The 23394-nt window shown below is 35.1% G+C and overlaps 1 protein-coding gene across 5 annotated transcripts in view; it reads right to left on the reverse strand.

Moving 5' to 3' along the window:
- Positions 1 to 125: 125 nt before the first annotated feature.
- The window catches only part of Hrb27C (Heterogeneous nuclear ribonucleoprotein at 27C), a 35086-nt gene continuing 11817 nt past the window's right edge, over positions 126 to 23394 (reverse strand). For 2 of the 5 annotated variants that reach the window (XM_012373389.2, XM_012373396.2), the window contains one exon: positions 7379 to 18798. In XM_012373389.2, coding sequence (XP_012228812.1) covers positions 18629 to 18798 — 170 coding nt within the window. In that variant the 3' untranslated portion in view covers positions 7379 to 18628. Of the gene's footprint in view, positions 1351 to 1584; positions 2994 to 3388; positions 5645 to 7378; positions 18799 to 23394 lie in introns of those variants that run through there. The other 3 variants (XM_012373393.2, XM_012373390.2, XM_012373391.2) reach the window with 3 other exon arrangements.

A 23394-nucleotide genomic window follows, 5' to 3' on the forward strand; every position in this document is an offset into this window, starting at 1 on the left:
AGAAGGAACAACGAAATATCTCCCACTTTTGAGATTGCAAACAGGAAACCGGATTGACAGGAAAAAAGGATCATGATACAAAAGACTGAGACAGTAGGATAATTCAAAAATAATTGACAACTCCGTTTCTATTAAAATGTGAACGTTTATTAATTTCATACGGAATATTGCTATCCTAAAAGAATGCATTTGTCGCTGGCTTCTTAATTTGTAGTGTATGTAACAAAATATTATAAACAATATATAGTACCGAGCGGCGAATAGTAGAAATGGGGATGGTGTCATCAACAGCAATCGTATCGTAGCAAATTGTTCTCTAATTTCTTAACTATTAACTTAATCAGTAATATTACAAACATTACATGACCGTATTCTAATTCGCGTCAATCCGCGCGTTTTCTTCGTTGTCGTCACAATTCTTCGTATTTCCTTTAAAATTCATTGCGAAAGCATGTATGCCGAAATGCGAGTGCATCTCGAAAATCAGTGCAACACATCCTAAACATAGCCATTAGATATGGATCTATGTGTTCACTTCTCATTTTAATGTCAAATACACTTTACAACCGTACATGCGTGTATATCTCTTAAACAGCTACATCCCTTAAACCACTATCGCAATTTTATTAAATATGTTTGGCGTTTTCAATTTATCTATTCTTACCACAAAACGGCCCGTCTGTTTGCTTCGTTTATTATGACTTCTTTCCACACATTTATCTCTATGAACATAACTGTTAAAAATATTCTATTTTGTATATTTTTACATCTTATATATAAATAATTATGGTTTTTGCTAACTTTGTGTCAAGATGATTTATGACTATCCCTCGACTCGGCAAGCTTAAACCAGAATTTCAAATTTAAAGGCATCGATATTTTTCTTCAAAATTTTGTATATACTTTAATATTTAAAAAAAAAATCAATTATTAATCAAAAAATAATCTCACAGGCATCGTTATAATTGTATAATACATATCAACATATTTATTATATCAATGTATTTTTTTTTCAAAAATATATATGACATAATTACATACATATAAATGTAATAAATGTATTACGCATGTAATACAGAACATACATATTATATGTATATATATAAAATTATATCATATATAATTTTAAACCGAATTTTTTTACATACGTTTGTAACTTTAGAACACAATAAATTGGAGAAGAAAAAAATGGGAAAAAATACTGATGAAGAAGTATCAAACAAACGGACACGTATTTGCTTGTAATGCGTCAAACGCCATTCAATGCATCTGTTACTTTTTTTTTACCTCAAGTCCACAAGCCTCGCGTCACCCAGTCAGTAAAAACAGGACGTCTAGGAAATAAACTTCCTACGACAGAAATTGAAAAAAAGAAAGTATTAGGTTCTAAATTCTAACGCTGTCGTCGCGACAAATATAATGGAAAAAAAAGAGTGAGATAATTTAATATTACTCCCAAAATCAAATAAAAATTTTAAAAAACACGAAAAGAAACAACAAAATAGGAGATTGAACGCTCCGGCTGCAAAAACACACTGAGAATAAGGCTAATTTAAGATTATCCTGATCAATCTCTCTATCGGATTATACAATATATAAATAAAAAAATATTATTTTCCGTTTATTATGTACCGTTGTCGTGTCTTTCTTAGCACGAACTGTGTTAATAATTTGTCGTCCTTCCGATCGATTTGTTTCTTACAGGTTGACGGCACACTTATCGATTAAGGATTTAAAGATGTCACTAATTTATAGCACAATTTATATGCTAATCGACATTTCCGCCGCATAACGCTAACTTGTGTACATTCAACCCCGGCCGCATTCGTGATTAAGCATTAAATGAGTCTATATGTATTCGCAAAACCATGTTTAGCTTGCTTCGCTTGCATCCGCCAAGCATGCGAATATCACTGGCTAATCCGAACACGCAGTCATACAGAAATATGCGCGCATACCGTAATCGAGAAGAACAAAAATCGGCAAGTCAATCGATAAGTCACTATATTCTGTAATTTTGTACGGTCTTGTAAGGTTTCGTTAAACTTTCTAAGAATTATTAGTGACAAATCATTGATAAGTTCTCACAAGCAATTTGTCAATAGATGCATCGCAAACGTCTAGATTGAAATATTATCTTATCGGAAATATTTAAACTTTTTGTAGAAAAGTTATATTTATGGTGATATAATAATATAATACACCTTTCATTATTATAATTAAAAATAAATAATCCACACATCAATGATAGTATCCAATTTTTATTTAAAAAACAAATCATATATTTTATTCTGCTCTGTTAAATTCTTTGTTGAAAGGGTTAAGTGAACGTGAATAATAAATTTTATATTTATAAAATGTAAGCATTTGGAGTAAAAAGTCGAGTGGGCTGAAGTCGATTTTAACTTGTATCGGAACTTCGCTGCGCGCATCAAGTATCTCGATACGCGACCTCGCGAATGGCACCAATCAATGAAATGTCGTATCAGGTCTTAAATCTACTTGGCGCGGCTTATTCCGCCGTAACTGCCGAACTGGTTCTTCATTCTTCATCGTGGATGAAACGAATTTGTTCCATCTGACTTTCTTCTCTCTTCCCGCCTAGCATGTTCCTTCTAAATAATAATGCCGCGATTATTCGTCGATTCTTTGCATAGTTTTCGCTCATCCCGCAAAGTACTGTACGCCGGTCATTTTTATAAACTTATTTTGACCAATCCTTCTACGCGGGCTTAAAGTACATAAATGAGGCGTGTTTCGCCATCGCATAAACTATGTTTTGTAATAAGTATGCACGTACGTATGTATGTGTATATATAATTAGCAACAAAGAAAGGGCAGAGTCGCCGGTTATCCCTTTTAGCGACGGTAAGGATGATAATTGTTGGTGCTGGACGAAGAAGATCCTGTGTAACCCCTTTGGGGCCCACCACTGTAGTTGTTGTCGTTGGTTCCTGGTGCAGCAGGAACGCTCGATGGTCCGTATCCGGTGCCTGTGTAGAATCGCACAAAAGAACATAGTACTACGTACTAGGGCGCGGCGAGAGGACGTAATCGGAGAGGGTGGTACAGAGCAGTGATCCGTGTTACTTTACGGTAACTCAAGAGACTGATTCTCGATGGAACGAGATAAAATGATTTTCAACGTGAAAAGAGCGGATAAAACTTAACTCTTCGCAACCCGAATCAATATATATATATATATATATATAAGCAACTAAAAATGAATATAAAGTCTTATATTTTTCATTGTTATCATTCAAGCTCCTTGCAGGTGGCCGCCAACATTAAATTAGCACAGTTATTTAAATAATTAATGTTGATAGGCTTAAATATTTATTATAGTTAACTTAAACAGTCAGATGTTAATTTGATATTATTGCAAATATTTTGTACTACAGTGTCATCGTTCCTTTTTAAATCAAAGGATCGCAAAGAGTTAAGACTGAAGGAATTAGCTGAAAACCAGGATTGACTTGGGCCAAAGAACAGAGAGAGCAATCAAAGTAATCGCCTAAGACTTCCACGAACTTAAAATTTAATCGATCATGATATATACAAAACAAAATCGTATTTTACTATTAATAATATTATAATTATAAAGACGACCTTGATTGATTAATTGTATCAGTTAATGTTACTGAAAGAAAAAAAAAAAATATATATATATATATAGCGGAATTAATTGAATAAATTTATGATAAAAAATATAAATCCACGATGTAAACAAAACGGTAAATATTTTTCAAGTAGGCTTGATATAATTATTCGGAAATAGAATGTGAAAAAAATAAACTTTTAATATGCAAAGCCGTATTTAATGATTGCGTAAACATCCCACCAGAGTCGATCGAACTCAATTTTAAAGACAGACTTTTCTGATAACAAAAATATTAAATTTATTGGAAATAAAATTTTAAAAATAATAAATAATAAAAAATGCAATAAAAAATTAATATTTCCTTTCATTAGATTTCTTGGATTTATGAAATTTCATATAGTGGAATATTGAGTGTTACTCTGCAATAATATGCGTGTCAATTATACAGAAAGAAAAAAAAAAAAGGTAAAAAAAAGTGAAAGCGCAAGAAAACAGAACGGATCAAAGATAAAACAAAAAGGAAAAAGATGGGTGAAAAGTCATTGAACGTTAATCGAGCAAAACTGAAATCGGAGGGAAACGGGCTAAAAACATGATGGTGCTGGAATCATACGTAAAATTAGGGAATATATATCACTATTGAAACGATCGGAGGTAGGATAAATGGACGGACGGAATTTTGCGGAGAGTAATTTAAACTCGAGAGCAAACGGGCTGAACTAATATCACCGACCTAAATCTCGAAAGAGACACTTCTTGCCGGATCTGAGAGATCCGAGCATGCATCATAACGGTGGTGCGGTTCTCAGGACCTTCGGACGAGTTTGGAATCGCGACGAGTTCGTGACTAATTTGCAAAAAAAGGGATGCTCGAAGAGCCCGAAAAACAGGTCAACTCGTTTGCACCGACTTTACATCCGTTCACGGGGCGTTCCAGGCACTAAAACCGGAGCATCGTCGCGTCAGCAATTTATCGATCCCTTTAACGCTGTCCAACTCAATTTCACCTCTATCCAAGATGACGCTCTCACGTCTAGAAAAATATCCCGGCCGACGATCCTCGAGTCATTACTTTCTCAAATTCGAGCGATTGTGAAACAAACGATTAAAACTTCACTTTACATTTTATTTGATAATTTGTGCAATTATGATATTTTATTCATTTCTTTTTTAACAAACGTGAAAGACAAATGAAGAATTTAATAATATTTGAAGCATGATAAAAATGATTGTAACAAATTGAGTTTTTCACTTGTTTTCAAACACTATAATAGAGGTCACACTTTGTAACATCTGCAATTGAAAAGCGTTAAGCGGGATGCCTTATATTTTTATTTTTTAATTACTTATGCCTTTAACTTTAAATTACTTTAAATTACTTTAAATTACTAAGACAATTATAGAAATTATCATTAAAGAGATTAAAGATAACACATGTATATCCATAAAAAAGCGAGACACATCTTAAGACTTACTACAAAGTTATTACGCTCTAAGAATTAAGCGATAAAATTTAATGTTAGCTTAATAATGAAATCGTACAGCTAACATATGACGGTGGCTTAGCTAATCTTACTATGTAAAACCGAGCGCACTTATATATTTCTCATTAATTCAATAATCCTTACTCAATAATCATACTGCGCGCTATTTCTCGATTGCTGGGAACGAGCTCGAAGTCACCGCTCTATAAAATTAACAAATCATAATATATAATCAAAATTATGGAAATAGACCGGCGCGTGAAGAACGCGTGAGAAGATTACGACCGGAAGTCACGTTACGTCCGTTTCTCTCGCTCGCACACACACTGTCACTCGCTCCTCCATTTTCACCAACATTCACGCTATTTGTGAGATTTATTTCTCTCGTCTGTTTCTCACGGCCGTGCGGACGACATCGACGTTTCCTAGCGTCTATAGGGATGGTAATTCGTGTGTTGGGTCAAGGAGAACCGTTGCGGACCGGGGGCTGCGTCTCCGTTAGGGATGAAGGTCGGACTTCCGGTTTCGGCGTTTTTGAATTTGGGGATCGGGAGGGCGTCTGCGGGGAAGAGAAAAAGAAGGAGAGGTCGTTAAAGCTCGTTTCATTTCTGGGAACTGCACTTTTCTACCCCGAGTGCCACTCTCATTGAGGGCAGCACCAAGTGAGATTCGGTCGAGGACAATACAAGATGAAAGAAAGGGGAAAGAGTATGGGCATTTTCCTCTTTAAGGACGGTTCTTAACTTGAAGCGGTTCAACACCAAGTCTCTCGAAGCTCCTAATTTAACCCTTTAACCGAGTTTCTGTTTTCATAACACATTACGCTATAATTATATGCTATATACTTCGTTATGGCCTCGTTATGGATAATAATCTAGATCTTATCTAAAATTATCATTTGTGTATATTTTGACGCGAGAATAATTTGAAAGCACCGCGCGATATAATGTACAAATCGTAACTCATAAATTATAAAGTTATAACTAATACATCTATTGGACTTATTTAACTGAAATTATCTTCAGTGTTTTAACATCTATATCTACGTGTAAGTTACATCTACATAATTCATGTATGCAACTAGATTCTCTAACGCATGAAAATCACACGCATATTAAAATTACGGTACGCTAGAGAAATATTTCAACTGCCTGCCCGGTTAATGGGTTAAGTTTTACGGTATGCTCTTAATTAAGATTAAGCTTCGATTTATTATCATGTCAGCGAAATTAAGATGATTATAACCCCCTCCTCCTCTTACCAAGTCAGAAAATTAAGAATTTGCTCGATGTATAACTTGTGAATTAATCTTCTTTAAGCTAAAGTGCTAAAAATGTCAATACCAAGTCAACTCGAAACTGAGACTACAACACCGTTGCAATGTGAAAAAAAAACGCGTAAAGAACTCGTGAAAAAAGCAGTGAGTTACGAGTATATAATAACGTGCGCAAAACCACATGTCTCAGATTCGAGAGAACGTGGCGGGATATGTGTTGGGACGCGCATAAAACACTGCACCAATTAAAAGCTTGTTTCCACCATTTCCGATACGTTCTGAATGCCTGTATCAATGAAAATCCAAGGAATCCGATCAAAACATTTTTCAACAGTGGACCACCTCTGTAATTTCGTTCTCGTTAATGATACGAAGCACCGTACATACGAAAATTATCGCGATTTATAATTTTTTTTTTCCCCCAAAAAAGTATGTGTCAATTTTATATCAGTCGATATCAAATTTTTATTCCATGAAAATGTATATATTAATTTTCTGAAATAACTTTCGTGCAAAGCTGAGAGCTGCAATTTTATTGCGCACGTAATTACGTATGCACGGTGAAAATCACAATGAGTGAGATAATTGTAAAACAGAAGCGGCAAAAAGAAAGTAGAAGGTCATCTTCCAAGGAACGCATATCGGCACCGATCCGAGCGATCGATCAACTCGATCCGCGGAGCAGGCGCAGCATCGGTCAAGGCTCTAAGAAAACTCGTGTAATCTCTTATCTCCCGCGCACTCGCATGCTCGCTGCCATTCACACAATACCCTAATTTTTTAGAAAACAAATTGAAAAGAAAGAATATATATATTGAAAACTAATGATTGACACTCACACAGCGTCCCATGATAATGGCTCTGAACGTATTAATATGATTGTCGCTAAAAATAAATTATTTATGCTGTGCAGTGTTTTAAGTCTCTCAACCGCGTGGCGGAAATAGTTTTACATATCTACGTACGATGCGTAATCTAATTTAAGTGAAGGGATCGAGATCAATTTAATTGAATCAATAAGACAAAAGAAAAAGTCCTTTTTTTCATTAATATCATTTTCTATTTAATCATTCTTCATAATCTACCGGTGTGTATTTTTTACGAATAATGATCCATTTTTTCTCTATATTATCATCATAGTAATTATCAGCATATCAACTTATCATCATTATATCATTATATATATATGTATATATAGATTTATATATATAATATTATATATATAGTCATATTATAATCGTTATTAATATTATTAATATATCTTAAGTATCAATTAATCAATTAATCCACTAGAAACACCGTTAAGTATATTAATATATATATATATAGATATATTTATATAAGTGTTTGTGTGTGTTTAATGAATAATCATAATAATAGCAGTAATAATAATAATAATCATAGTAATAATCGTAATAATAATAGTATAAGTAGTAGTGGTAATAGTAGTAGTAATAGAGTAGTAGTAGTAGTAGTAGTAGTAATGGTGTAATAGTAGTAATAATAATAGTAGTAATACAGTAACTATCATAATAGTACTGTTGCTTCATGTCGAGATCGGGGGAAAAGAGTAAGAGTGTATGATGTATAACGTACTCGTATAGCATATAAATGTATGACGAAGAACGTGTGTTGGTGTGTGTGTGGTGTGTCGCACGCGCGCGTGCACTTATTGATTGTACTCACCGACGAAAATTAAGAAACAAAGCATTAACCCATGAATTGTTAGATATATTTATTTATTCATTTGTGCACGTAATTAATTGTCAGCCAGAGGCGTAGGCTCTCTAAACCTTATAGCGCCTCTGTGCAACTTTTATATGAGACTTCTCTGGCGCCATTTGTATGTCAAAAGAGAGCGCCCTTTTCTGCACTTTAATAAGATTAATTTATTTTTCCTTCTTGTCTACTATGGCGTCAATGAGAAGCTTTCCATATAAAGATCGCACAAGAGCACAATCTCCGCCCCAAGGCTCTGATCGTAGCAAGTATGAAAAACATATCTCGTAAAGCAAAAAGTACACACTTTTTTGCATTTAAAACAGGTAATTATTATGCGCAAACGAATAAGCACATTATTTAACAATTCATGAATAGTTCCTTCGTTTCTTAGTTTGTCGGTAAAGATAGTGTATTGCCATGAGTAAAAAAATGGAACGACAAGAAGAATCAGCGGAACGAGTTGACCTCAAGCTCCCCTATTTCGACCCTCCTATCACTCTTACTCCTACATCGGACTGATTGATAGTCTTTCTCCAAAAATACATCAAGGATTTGCTGTGATCCGAAAAAGACGAATGGACATGTTTTTCTTACGCGTGTTTTCTCTCTTTCGAGTGTGGATAACTACGCGTTCCTACCTTTAACTCTCATCCCTTTTCGCCTACTCAACAACTTTCGATACTTGTAAATTTCTTCATCGATCTTTTTATCTCTTGCCTGGAACCTGATTTATAGCGGTGATCTGTGTATACCGCATCCGAAGTACCTATTTCACATTGACCTCGACATTTCCGAACGCTCCGAACTCCATCTGATTTATAGTACGATTCACTTGATAACTCCTTCACCGACGGGTATATCATGTAATCGTATCTCTGCAGTACTACTGTCCAAATTCAGTCACCTGTGTTCCACATTTTTCTCACTCATATGGCTATAAATTGTACTCTTCCGAATACGGTAAAATATGAAATTTATGTATAAATATTAAACAAATTTAATAAAGATTTAACTAATTTTTTTTTTTTTTGGAAGCAAAAAGGAATAAAAAATTATCTAAATATGAGTTAAATTTAATTAAAGTTTAATGAACCAAATTCATGTAATATTGTCATTGTATCATAGTTAATTTTAGTTAAGTTTAATTTACAAAAACCAATTTTGTGGAAATTATAACTTCTTCTCACCATCACTATTTTCAAAACTAAATAGCGATCGATAAAAAAAACTATAATTAAATACGAATATATTATTCCATAATTAAGTCCAGCATTGCAGATAGGATCGGCACATGACACACCCGTAAAAGATCGTCACGTAAAAATATTCTCTACGGGAATGCTTGATACTGAGTTCTATAATCCGTACACAGATTGCTTCGCAAAACCCATAGAAGAATATTTGCTATCGCGTTGACACGACAATATCGTTATACACAATGTGAAATGGTTTACCGCAGCTCAAGAAACTTAATAAACTCCAGCATGTGTATTCATTAATTTCGAAGTATCGCTCACCAATCTCATATCCTGCCACACCCACGCAGAGACTGTAATGTCGATTACAGAGCCCTACTTTTTGTGCTGAACACGCGCAGAAATTCGCGTCACGTCAATTCGAACGCCTATCATCACAAACCTATTTTACAATTCGTGTCTCCCTTGACTTGTTGTCCATCCGTACATGCCAATCTCCCGCGATCAATCCTTCATTCCGTCGCATCAGAAATAACATCGCTAAAATTAAATAACGATCGTTAATTACTTTTTAACTATTTTCGTCATTTTCTCTCTCGTTGATTCATCTCTGTCCCTTACTCCCCTCCCTCATTCTCGTCATATTTTAATTTTTTTCTTCGCAGGCCTCGTCACGGGTCACTGGGACCCCGACGCGGACGAATCTGATTTAACGATTGTTCCTTGTCGTCTCTTGATAAGCTAACAATAAGATCACGCACGTGCCCTACGAACCTACAAAATGCTCCAACGACAAAGAAGTACGCGACGAAAAGTAAAACAAACGCACGATCGCATGAAAATGCAATAATCGAGAATTTTCTCCTTTCATTTGATTTGTAACCGTGAATTTTTTTCACTTTCCTTTTACGTTTTACATGCAAGATCGTTTGAAGGCTGATGGTTTCTTCCGACAAACGGCAGGTTCGAGGGGCGTCGATTTGGAAATATTGCACCGACACTCATCATCACATCTTCGTTTTTAATAAGCACTAACGGTTTTTAGCTATGTTTTTTTTTAATGCAAGTACTCCCTACACATGCTATACGTAATACAGCTTAATAAACTTTACTCTGTTTCGCGTGGTTTTTACTTAGTAAGATTTGGCAAACCTTAAACCTGATTCGGCGCGCCTGATCGCGTGCCACTTGTACCTCGTACAATCTATGATCCTGTATTACTAGAATGTATGTGAGAACGTCACTCTCTTAGTGTGTGAGTATATATGTCCACCGTTTGGTTGTTAACATCGAATATTTATGCCTATGCTCACTCGTAATCACTCGTCTCGTAATCACGCGGTTCTCCTTCACTCATTCTTCCTCATCGCACTCATCATTCACACCGTCCTTTCCACTGAGAAATTGAATCTATTCGGTTTTTATCGAATCTCTTGCACACTTTTTGTAGCCTTTGTAATCTGAATATCGTTTAATGATGACAAATAATCGACAACAATAAATTTCATGCAATTATTGGAACACTAATGATTCGTTTTTGATAAATATCTCTTTTTTTATTCCATATCTAATCACAGTTTTGAGTTGGAAGTCGTACAATATCGATAATTTCTTTACATCCCAATTTTTAATGGAGATGTTAAAACAAAGTTGTAGATTTAATTTAATTTGTGATATTAAACATCCAATATATATTAATAAATCCCAGTAAGTAAAATAATAATTGTTTTGTATAAATTAGTAAATAAAACAAAGAGTAATAAAAGTCACTGTTTTTTTTGTTAATCAACTTTCATGCACACACATGTATATTATTAGAAATTCAGCGGAAAACCCCGAATTTATTCGATTTCTCATTCAATCTACCGTTCATTATTCGCAAGAGTCACTCGATCATCGTGCTTATCAATCCATTATCACTCAATTTTGTCAACCACTCGGAATCATCGTTTCGTGCACACGTTCGTCCATTCGTTCTTTCACTCGCGTACGTTTCGTCTTGCCTGTGATTTATCATATCCCATTTTACTTTCTCCCGTTGTCTTTGCTTTCTAACAAAAGAATTAAATTACAACGACTTATATAATCAACGACTTAGATACGCTTTCCTCTTTTTACTTAAGAATTACGGAATAATTATGATTCTCACGAGAACACAATAGTTGGCATTTGTTGTTGTTTCATTAAAAATATCTCACTTTTCCTATTTTAATACTTGTCTACAACGGCCTTATTTCGAGAGTTACAAGTTTAATTAATTAATTAGACAATAATCGATATCTTAATTATTGATCCTATGCACCGTACCCGCGCTCTCGCCCCCCGCCATTGAAAGAAGCGACGGCGGGCCTCTATATATATAATATTGTATTCATGATAATTAAAACGAGTCAAGTGAAGTTTCATTAATTACTTTTTTTCCTTTCTGCGTTAAGGTACTCTGAGATAATCGTTAATTTATAATACATTTGTACACAACTTAGCCCTTAATCAATAATTATATCGATTTACCTCTATGACGTCTCGCCCAACTTTTCACATTCATTCATCTTTCACCCCGTGTCACCTTTCGCTACCCCGGACGCGACGTTCGACGTCGTCGTATCCCTCGTGAAGGAATATACGACGATCGTACCGTCGCGATTTTAAGACACGTTTAAGAAGAGTTATGTTGTCCAAGTACGAAGTAACATTCGTACCGATGCAGCAAAAGAGAACGAAAATAAGCCGTCGACTTTGGAAATTTTTCTTGTAACGTTCATAATTTTGAAAGACGCTCTTTTTAAAACAGCCAGATATTCGAATGTGACATAATGCAATACTGCGAACCGCACTCGAGAGGAGTTAGTGAATTGTCAATGTCGGATGTAAAACGAAAATTTCCTTCGCACTTTCCTTCCTTCCGTATTACGTATCTCGCGTTATCGTTCGAAGAAAAGAGACCTCTGTTGTGTGTGTGTGAGTGTGTGTGTGTGTGTGTTTGTGTAGCACTTTCGGTGTGTACTTTCTATCCGCGTATTTATTTTAACGTGAAATTCGGCCTTACCCAGCTAACCTTACGATTGCTTTTTTTTTTTCGTAACAGCTATTCATCCTTAGGCGGAGGTAACGAGTTTATTAAACAACTTTTTGTCCCATTATATCGAGTAAACTAGACCGTAAGACGTTAGAGATAGCCCATTAACTATTAGTAACAATAAACGCGGAACAGTCGTTTGACTTTACAGCCAGCCTTCCTAATTAACTATTCCGAGAGTGTGATTTAATTAATTCCCAGTCTTTCCAGGTCGTCTTATATACGTCTATTTATCTATCCTAACCGAGTCCAGGTTTCTGCTGCGCCCGTTTCGTTTCACACGCACCCTCTCTCAACCCCCGCCCCCTACAGCCACCCACGCAGCGCTCGGCCGCACAGGATTCTTACGACACCAATTAAGCTCCAACTCCCATCGATCTTAATTAACGTTAAACACGCTCGCCTTAGTAAATCTAAGCTACGTTCTTTCTCTCTCTCTCACACGCGCCTCATTACTCCGAAGCCTCGAGAAGCTGTAGAAGATATATAGTATTTTATCAAGAAAATAGTAAAGCCATGGCTGATGACAATTAATTAATTAATTACAAATAGAAATTAATAACAACAGTACAGTTTTTTTCCCCTCTATTTCCACCTTCTTCCCCTGCTTTTTCCACCCCGCTCTTCGGTTTGAGTCGTACTAACGCGTTAATAGTTAATTAGTGATAATTGTAGCAGTACTTTGACACTTCTTTTATCTTTTAATAAGGTTTTGTTATTTTTTTCCGCTTTTTTTATCCTAAGCTCAAGTGTCATGGCAATATCTCCAAATCGGGCTGAAGCGCCGCGAGTTCGCGCAAACGCGACTCGCGAGGAGAAACAGCAGACGCGCGATTATTATTAATGTTTCCTTCCTAATTCAGCTCGATAAAATATGCTGACTACTCGTTATTAATAATAATTCATGATTCTTGGCGATCCCTTCTCCAGGCTACGCTTCTGCGAACGGCGCTGGGCGCGAAAAAGATCGCCGCTCACGTGTCTCCACGAAGGGCAGTGGTCGTTGGACGTATTTTCGCTCTCGGCGAAATTATGCGTTAAACTAAATATAACTAACGCGTGCTGTTAAAACGCAAAAAAAAAAGTAAGGCCTAGCAATAACTTGGGCTACTGCCGCGATCGGTCGGTCTGATCTTTCGTCCGTTTCAACGAAACAACGAAATTCTGGAATGAGCAAAATGTGAACTAAGTATATTTCGATTTCGATAACTGGCGCACCGTAATCGAGAATTAAATCTCAAAACTGAAAATGCGAATCGTCTCGGTATCGGCTCCAGCTATTCTCGTAGTTAATAAATCCCACAGCAATTTTTTCGATCTAAAAAAATTGAGAGGTAGCAAAATCATGTTGACACTTAATTTTCATCCATAATTGTTACCAATATTTTGTTTTCTCATCTCTTCAAGACGTAATGATTTATCTATTGTAGATACTTGTAAAAAAAAAAAAGAAATAATGTGCGTAATTTTGCATGATCGAAATTTTTGAGTAGCAATAAAGCAAAGTAAAATGCATTACTGTGTAATATTTTTCGGCGATAGAATTAAAATCTATAATCATAAAATTATTATAAACCATGGAATTTTTATCGATAGTGCATTGTATCAAAGTGGATTAATCTTACTCGTCAATCGTCTGCAAACAAGAGAAAGCAAACATAAGGCACCTACAATGCCGGAAAATGCGTTCCAACCACCAACCGACCCTAGGCTCGCCGCCGGTCTCTCTATCGATATAATACGGTTGTTTCCGCAATAATTCTATATTTACGCACATAATGTGATGGATGAACATCAAACATTAAATATTACTCATTAAAATACAAACAGTTATTTAGTTAGTACATGCGCATACGGATCTGTGTAAATACTATTTTATATTCAATGTAGTTTATCGAATGTGTACGACGAGCAATCCCCCCGAAATAGAAATGGGAGAACGCGATACTCTAATCGATAAAGTTCTCCAAGTTCCACTTGTACATAAATCCTCACGTGTACATGCGCTATACCTTAAAAGCGTCTACGAAGACGGTGTGTGATCGATTTCTTGTGCGTCACATTTGCGTCGCGTCCGAATCGCAAGCGTAGAGAACTCTCATTAAATGCAAAAGGTTCGACATATTTAGCGAGCTAGATAAGTGGTCAGCAACTGTGCAAACTTGGCCGTTAGAATTAAAAATTACAATTAAAAAATAAATAAATACTTATTTATTTATAAATAAATGTAAAATAGGAAGATATTTGGAAGATGCACCTTATCGAGATACATATACATCATTAAATAAAACAAAGTTTAAAAAATATAATTTTCTCATAATAAATAATTTCTTATGTAAATTGTTTAATATTTTAGAGAAAACGCAGTACACCATTACAGTAGTAATAAAAATTTATGAGTTGCCGACCGTCCGTATGATAATACGGGATGCACATCTTATTCGTACACACATGATCGCGCGATTGGTCATTTAATTAGCCATTAGTGGTAAAGTCTTAATTAAGTTCCCATAATGATCTAGTTACTGATTGAACGTACCACCTAACATTAATCGTGATGTTCTACGCGAAAGATAAACTATTGATTCACAGATTCACGTTATGTCCTCTTTTTCATTAAGTTGTAAAATGCATCGCGCGACCCATCGCCGCGCGTATTCACGCGCGCACGAAAGAAGCGCACTATAATATCGTAGAATAAAAAATTTACAGGTATCGTATATCTCTAGTCTCGCGTCAATTCACATATGATAACCAAAATCTAATTAAATATAAATCCAACAATTATGAAACCCTCGTCGCGCAGTCAGTTCTTTCGTCAATTAATTAAGTTACGAATTACAACTAGTTTACACTTTACATCGATCTACTGGCAATGTTGCGCAATCAAACATGTGCCAGGCTTAATTACTTATTCGTCCAAACATAATCGAATATTGTGTTATACGTGATACTCCCACTCGGCCCTTGCGATACTTCTAAAAGTTACCGTTAATTAACTAGCACTTAAATAAGAAAGTGTTTCTTTTTTTTCGGGTCCCAAGGTGACTTAGAGACTGGCTTACTTAAGAGAGAACGGATTAACTGCGTGTTACTAGGACTTTCCGACTGGTTCTCAAGGAGTTTACTTTCGAGTTTCGCGCTTAGAATACACCCTGACAAGATCGATCGGTGGATAATATATCGATCCCCACGCCCGGCACCGATTTGCCCGACGCGATCGCAAATGTGACATGCAGATGTGACACCGCGAGATGCCAAAACAAATGGTGTTTGCAATAAATAATGGCAATCCCAATTGTTTCTTTCGAGTTTCATTCGTCGCCGTTCGTTGTACTACTCTAAACTTTAGTAGTCTCAGTTGCAAGAAATATCTTGGACGTGAGTTATTCGCAAAAGTTGCGAAGAAAAAGTTGCGCGCCACTCGGAGCATATTTGCGTAACGAGATAACAGGAAGCAAATTTTTTTTATTCAGAAAGTTATCGTAGAAATGATTGTGCTGAGACGTAGGAAATTTGGCATATTAAAATCGTTATTAATGCAAAAGATGGAATAACTATGCTTACGTCGAGCCTAACTATTGAATTCTATTGAATTGCATTGAAGCGGTAACTTCATGTTAAATAACTTATCGTTGGCTTGTTCTTACGAATCCTATGTCAAACTTAATTATTCACCAAAAATTTACCAAGGCAATCATACAAAGACGTGAATTCCTCCGAACAACATATCATTACCGGAAAAAGATCCGATCCTCCTCTAACGAAAGATCGATAAATTTTCATTTCTATATACTCACGCATAGTGTTCTATGCGCCTTTTCACGGAATACACGTCTACTTTGTATGTTCAGAATGGATAACACAAGAAAAGTGTACGACTTAAGCAAGTTGCAAAGCTTCAGTCTCGATTTCAGCATATTATGTCAATCCGAAAATTGAGAATAAGCTGAAATTGTATTGTTATCGACACCTACAACGACTGATGAAAAATATTCTTGCAACCAACATTACTCCAGCAACAGCATCGACATAACACCTCTATTTTCTTTCTCTAACAAATGAAAAGAAAAGAATAGTGTGTGTATCTGATGTTTGTGTGTACGGCTATACATATTTAGATAATATATATATATATATATATATGTACGCGCGTGTGTATGTGTAAAAGTGTGGTACACATATACGTATATATGTCGGACATACGCGTGCACGAATGATCGTGCATATAACGTACATACCTTTAAAAAAATACTTATAATCCCTATCGATAAACGCATATATTTTTAAAGGTATACATTTACACGAGCAGACATACGAGTGCGTGTTACATACACATATGTCGTAATGAATATATATAGATACACAAGAGAGTAGCGTGTAAATAGTGTTTTCTCAACATATCCTCTATGTTGATCTGATAGCATTTCAGCAGCAATGCAGCATTCATTAATTATTATCATTATAAAAGCGACGAAAAAAATTATGCTCTAGTTTCTTTCATCTACTTTTTTTCTCACTCTCTCTTTCTCTCTTTCTCTCTTTCTCTCGCTCTCTCTCTCTCTCTTTCTCTCTCTCTTTCTCTCCCTATCCCTCCTCGCTTCGAAACACCTATACCTTCCTTCCTCTCTTTTTATCCTATCCTGTTTTTAAATTTTATGGTAGCTTGCGGCTTTTTTATGTATTTAAAAAACATGTTTGATTCTCTGTTGAGACCATGCGCCTTGGCCTGGAACGTACACCTCTGTGCTGTCCAAAGAATGTCCGACTTCAAGCCTCATTATCTCACTCATAGCTTTATCTTTGAGCTCTTCAGTTCTACAGACACGCCAGAGCAGTTAAATATGTAACTGTTTTCAACTAATAATTATTATTTAATTTGTTTATCCTTAATCATCAATACCGTTGAATTCACATCCCATTTTACTTTCATTTATTTGTTCAAACTACTGTATTAAATTCTGACATTTTTAACAATCAACTCTTCCCTTCCTTTGTTATATTCTGTCAGACTGAAGAGGACCTGAAATTGGGCTGAAACGTTTTCATAATTTACTGTATGTTGATTTATAAATATCTTTTGCGTTTTCACAATCCCCTGTTGTTTTCAATTTATTAAGTTCTTACAAATAATAACTCTGTTTTACATCAAGCACAAAATAAAAAAACATCTTAAAATAACTTAAACATTTCAAGCAACTGCTCGCTTTTATTTGTATAATATCCTTCGTTTATAAGCTTCCTTTTAAAAATGATAATTTTAATTCAAGATTTATAGGCGCCACATTCACTTTTCTTATACAGTTCGCACTTACGAGTTTTTTTTTTCTATTTCCTTTTTTTTTTCTTTTTCTCAATCAAGGAATTCCAATCCAGACAATCAGATACGCTAAATTTCTTCGCTTTACAGTATGATATTTCATCGTTTCATAGCAAACTGCAAAAAGTCGAACATCCTTTTTCAGCACAGGGAGACATTAAATTCGGGGCACTGGGTATAAGACGAACAGAAAGCGCGCGAGCGTAAAGGTCATTTAACAAATATATGTCTTTATTATTCGAGATGGGCGTAACGCGCGCCCGCCACTTTTTGCAGGAAGTCACACATCGCATATGCAAATATCTAAATGCGCATGCGGCACACTCGTGATACTACTAAACTTACTACCATAGATTTTTTCTCGTTTATCTTTATTTTATGCTATTTAATTATGATTATCTCGTAAGGGGACACGACCTTACCAATACAATGCTAAAAGTTTACAAGTATACAGGTCATGTTATTACAGTTAATAATTTCATTTATTATCGTTACAATCATTACCAACTTTACGTTTATTACCTTATTACTTCACACTAAAATATGATAAAAGTAGATCGATCGATTCTCTCATCGTACCGTGTGCGAGATATTATTTTAAAGCATCCCAACGACTGTAGGAATTCCATTCTACTAAAATTGAAATAACTCTTCGTCCGTTTTCGAGCAAAATAAAAGGTGGCGGTGTGCATCCCCCCCCCATGTGTCAAAAAAAAAGAAGAAAACCTTAAAAATGTTCTCCTTATTAATTATTTTTTCTTTCATTAATTCTCAAATAGCGGTCTAATAAAATCTAAAAATTATTTAGTCTCTCGATCACGTGTCTCGAGATTCGATGATCAAAATAATTACACGTTTTACAAGACTTTATTTATTTCATCATCTAGCTAACTCGTCCAATTCGTTAATGCACTCGTGGCTTTTGTCAAAAATTACTGATTACACTCCCTGATTCACTCTTCTTTCCAGTGCTGTATGTTTTTAAGGATCTTCTCAGAGTAAAAATGTAAGTGTGTATCGTGTAAAGGTGTGTTTGTGTGTCTTATCCTTTTAATAGAATCGACTGTCTCCCTCTCTTCACTCCTGTCCATTTGTTGTAATAAACCTTCGTATCTGCGCAAATCTTATAACATAAACATATTTTAGAATTTCTCTTATATAAAACTCACTTGTTTTTAAATACCTACATTGTTTTTCGCTTTACTATATATGTTTAAGATAATGATTACCTTGTTCTATCAGACTCGTAGGAGAAAATCACTTTGTAATTATAATTTAATACCTTAACTGTTTCTATATGTAAACGTAATTTAGAATATCTCATGTGTGTGTGTATATATGTAACACATTTGTCTCTTATATTAATCCGCTGTCCCGTTTGAAATTATTTTTATACTGCCTTATACTCGCGCCCACACACGCGTGGGCAATTATCACACTACCTGAGTACAATATACCGGCGGCCTCATCTTTATTACCCTCACGCATCGTCCGAATGAAAAAAGAACTTAGGAAAGTTTGATTTATCGGAATTTTCTTATAGGAATCGTACGTCGATTTCTTTTTTTTCTTTTTTTTATTTTTTTTTTTTTTAGCGATTCTTTGTCGACGTGTACATCAATTGTCTAAACGGAGCAAAATCAATTTAACAAAGAGTAGACTTGTATAGTGATAATATTCTTTTCCACCGAGAATACATTGTTTTTTTCCCTATCCTGATTGGTTCAACGCGATTTTCGATAAAATTTATAGTTTGTCGAAGAAAAACTGCCCATCCTGTCTATCGGTCTTACTTCTATCTGCTATCGAACGACGCGATTCCGTTCGAGATTGCGGTGCAACCGTAAAAAAACCGTAAAAATAGTGAAGAAGAACTACGCGATGTTTGCGAAATTTCGAGATTAAGAATCGCCATAAAACGATCTCCATAAAAATGCAATAGCCAATAATTCACACATCGTTCATGTGGTACCAACTAAGACATATACTAACAGTTAAAAACGGCAGGAGAAAATCATCCGTATCAATAGAAAGTGTTTCCATAATAGATTACAATATGAGTAATAAGTAGTTAAGTGTAATATTTAATTATACGACCAGTCTTTTTAGTGCGCGGGACGCTAGAACGTGCGCTTAAACGTTAAAACAGACATTTCGCGACGTCCCCGGAATTATTTATACATATTTAAGGACATTTCTTTAAATCGAAATACTTAACTTGCCTTGCAAAACCTAACTCGCATGCTACGTATTTACCGATAAAATGAAAAAGATCAACCCACCCATTACCTAATTATGTTAATAGAAAAAGAATAACGAGACCTAACTTTGTGTGACTGTAATATTTATAGTTTGTTTTTCTTTTACTAGTTGTAGCTCGCTATTATTCGTATATTTAAAAAATGAATCAACACGGAAATCACCTAAATACATGAAAAACGGAGAGAAATAGTTAAATTATTGCAAAATTTCTTATTTCCGTTTTACAAGAGCATAAATGACAAACCATATATTTGTTAATTCTTTCTCTCTCCATTTTTCAAAATCATTTACAGAATAGGGCTGTGTGCAACGGTATTTGACTTCAAGCTTGATGCGTGAAATCGATTCAAATAATCGTTGCACCGAAACAACTGTACATGTTATTTCGACGCCCCGATTAGTTGAATTGATTTCACATGCGAATCTCGGAATCAAATTCTACCTAATGATTTTCTGCGGATGTCAAATAGATTTTCCTTCAGACGCGTTTAATGTCTCGTACGAAACGGAAATAAAATGCCTCAGTCTGCTTAAAACGAAGATAAAAGCATCGCACAAAAGATGTTTCAATATTGTATCTAGGGCCTCCTTTACAGGATACTCGACGAGAATGGCGCAAGCGTCCGTTTAAAAAAAAAAAAAAAAGATAAATACGACCGACTCGGAACAGTGAGAATAGATGAACATAAGACAGGGAGGAAAAAAAGAGCACGAAGAAACAATAGTAAAGAACAACAACAACCCTGAGAGCAAGCCGTACAATTCGCGAAATCGCGATTGAGGCAGGTAGTATAACAACGGCTAGAATCAAAGTATATCTTCCCTATATGCTACTTATTACATTAATTAGATGCGTCATCTCTGTATTTAAAAATACTAATAATATTGCGATAAATATATTATCTGTTATAATTAGTAATCATCAATTATTCGAATAATTCCCACTCTAAGCTTTCGCGTCCTGCCTTTGTTTTGTGTGATTTTTTAAAAAATTCCATTGGCCCACCCACTTCGCTCGCGCATATTTCAGCTATACCATCTCGTCATAATCTAAAATATATGTATATACAGTCGCGGCAAAGGCAGTCATTAACTTTTTGTAGTCCTTTCTTTTTCTCCCCTGCCCCGCACCCCGCACTAGCAACATTTAAATTTACTTTTACCCGTCTGAGAGACTCGTTAATACAATAAATTAATTAGAGCGCTTCGCGTTTATACCAATCATCAACAAACGCGTCGATTTACACTTACGTGCCCTGTACAAATCAAATGTAATAATCGCTTTTCCTTATAACACTTCGCATACACTTAAGGACTTTAAAAATTCACGCTTTAACTTGAGTTAAAAATCGATAATAGTAAGAAATACAATATTAGTATTAATCATTATAATTGGATATATACTAATGGCTCTTATTCCGCGCGTCGTTATTTACCGGCACATTACTTTATAAAATAAGTTGTGAAAAACAGCCGTAGATAAAAACACCTCGCTATATACGCCGCTCCTCTCTCTTTTGCAAGTTAGGTATTAAATAACGTGTTTATTTATTCAAAACAATGATAGTGTCTTCATCACTTTTTATCTATATATTTTTTTCCTTACGAATTTTAACGCTCGAATCACTGTTTAATTATTTTACTTCTTTTTTTTTATGCGCGTAGAAGTGTGTACGTGTGACAAGTGTGTGTTCATGAGTGTATATGTGATCTGTACGTGTTTTTTTTCCCTTTGTATCACTATCATAACGATTAGTGTGTAAAATTGGTTGTTTGATTGAGCTCTCTAATCGCATTTTCGTTTCGTTACGTGTTTAATGAAGTGTGTTATTGCGTTGATCCCAGAAATTTACACGAGTCGCGTTTGTTAACGTTTCGCTCGTCATTTCTCTTCGTCCGATTTAACGTTTACAACACCGGCTTTCTCTCCACGATATTATTTCGTCGCAGACGAAAAAGAAGTTACCGTGTAAGATTTCTAACAAAAAATGCAAAATGACTCAAAATTCGAAATCAATATTACCGGCAATAAATATAATAAAAAAAAATGGCTTATTCTACTTTTGAATGCAATGATTCAACACTTTATTGTCAGGGTACACATAATAAACATTAATGACACGAACGGTAAAACAAACAACGAAAAATAAGAGTAAAAATAAAAATCGATCATCTTGCACTTAATATACAATGAAGCCTTATACTGTCGTTCGATGGACAAGAAAAAGAACGTGAACAATGATAAATTACATTATATGAGATCACATTTACAACGCTTAACGAAACTGCTGGATCCTGTAACTGTAATCTATTAATTATATACCTTTATGTGGTAAGAGAGGTCTATCTTGATGAATTACATTAGTACGTAATACTCGCCATTCTCATCGATAAAGTAAGACACAACGCGACCCGCTCGATAATTAAACATGAGCATTTGGAGAGCACTCTTCCGAAATATTTTTCGTTTAGATCTATGGTAAATCCTACAGAGTAAATACAATTAAGTCATATATTTAATCAGGTAAACTTTTCAGGTCGGTGTCCCCTATCAAGATATATCCACATGATTAAAATATACCCTTCCCTCCACCTTATCTATCAATGATCTCGTTCTAACGATCTAAAATTTAAACACTTATAAGCATCATCGTACAATATTATATTTCGTAATTATCGTAGACAGTAATAATAGTGTAATAATAATAGTGCAGTTTGTATATAGTAGTTGCAGTAGTAGCGATAGCAATAGTAAATAGTGATAAGTAGTAATAGTAATAATAGTTGTATACAATAGTAATAATAATATAGAATTAATTGTAATAGTAACAATAATAATCGTGTAGCCTTAAACGTGCCTAATAGCTATTATAAATCGGAGGTAAAAAATAAACCAGTTTCCACGTGCTTTACGGTATGGTCATACGGAAGCCAGTCCGACGACCACCCTCAGTTCTTATAATACAATTTGTAAAAATATTTATGATTGTTTATTTTTCTTCTTATCCCCCTCCCTTTCGCGTATTGATATATCATTTCCAAATTGTTGGAAGAGTAGGAAAGCAACCGCTAAACTAATTTAAGAAATTAGTCGTAAACGAGAAAGAGTCGAAGTGAAAGGAACTGAGAGAAATACGTATTTAAGATACTACTAGTGATATGACATAAAAGTAAAAAAGGACGCTCGCAAAAAACCGCATCCTGCTGTATGTGTGTGTACGTGTGTGTGTGTGTGCGTGTGTGTGTATGTGCGTGTGTATGTGTGTATGTGTGAATGTGTGTGCGTGAGAGAGAGTCAAGACTTGTATAGATATACATACACCATATTAAAATGATCTCTATATGTATTTTACACTATTCTCTGCAGTCGATAAGTCAGCCTGTATGATCGTCTTACTTAATTATCTTCATTAATTATATTCATTATCATTTTGTTTCTTCTTTCAATATTATCCGG

This window comes from Linepithema humile, chromosome 3 (genome assembly GCF_040581485.1).
Source record: "Linepithema humile isolate Giens D197 chromosome 3, Lhum_UNIL_v1.0, whole genome shotgun sequence".
In the NCBI taxonomy this organism is placed as follows: Eukaryota; Metazoa; Arthropoda; class Insecta; order Hymenoptera; family Formicidae; genus Linepithema; species Linepithema humile.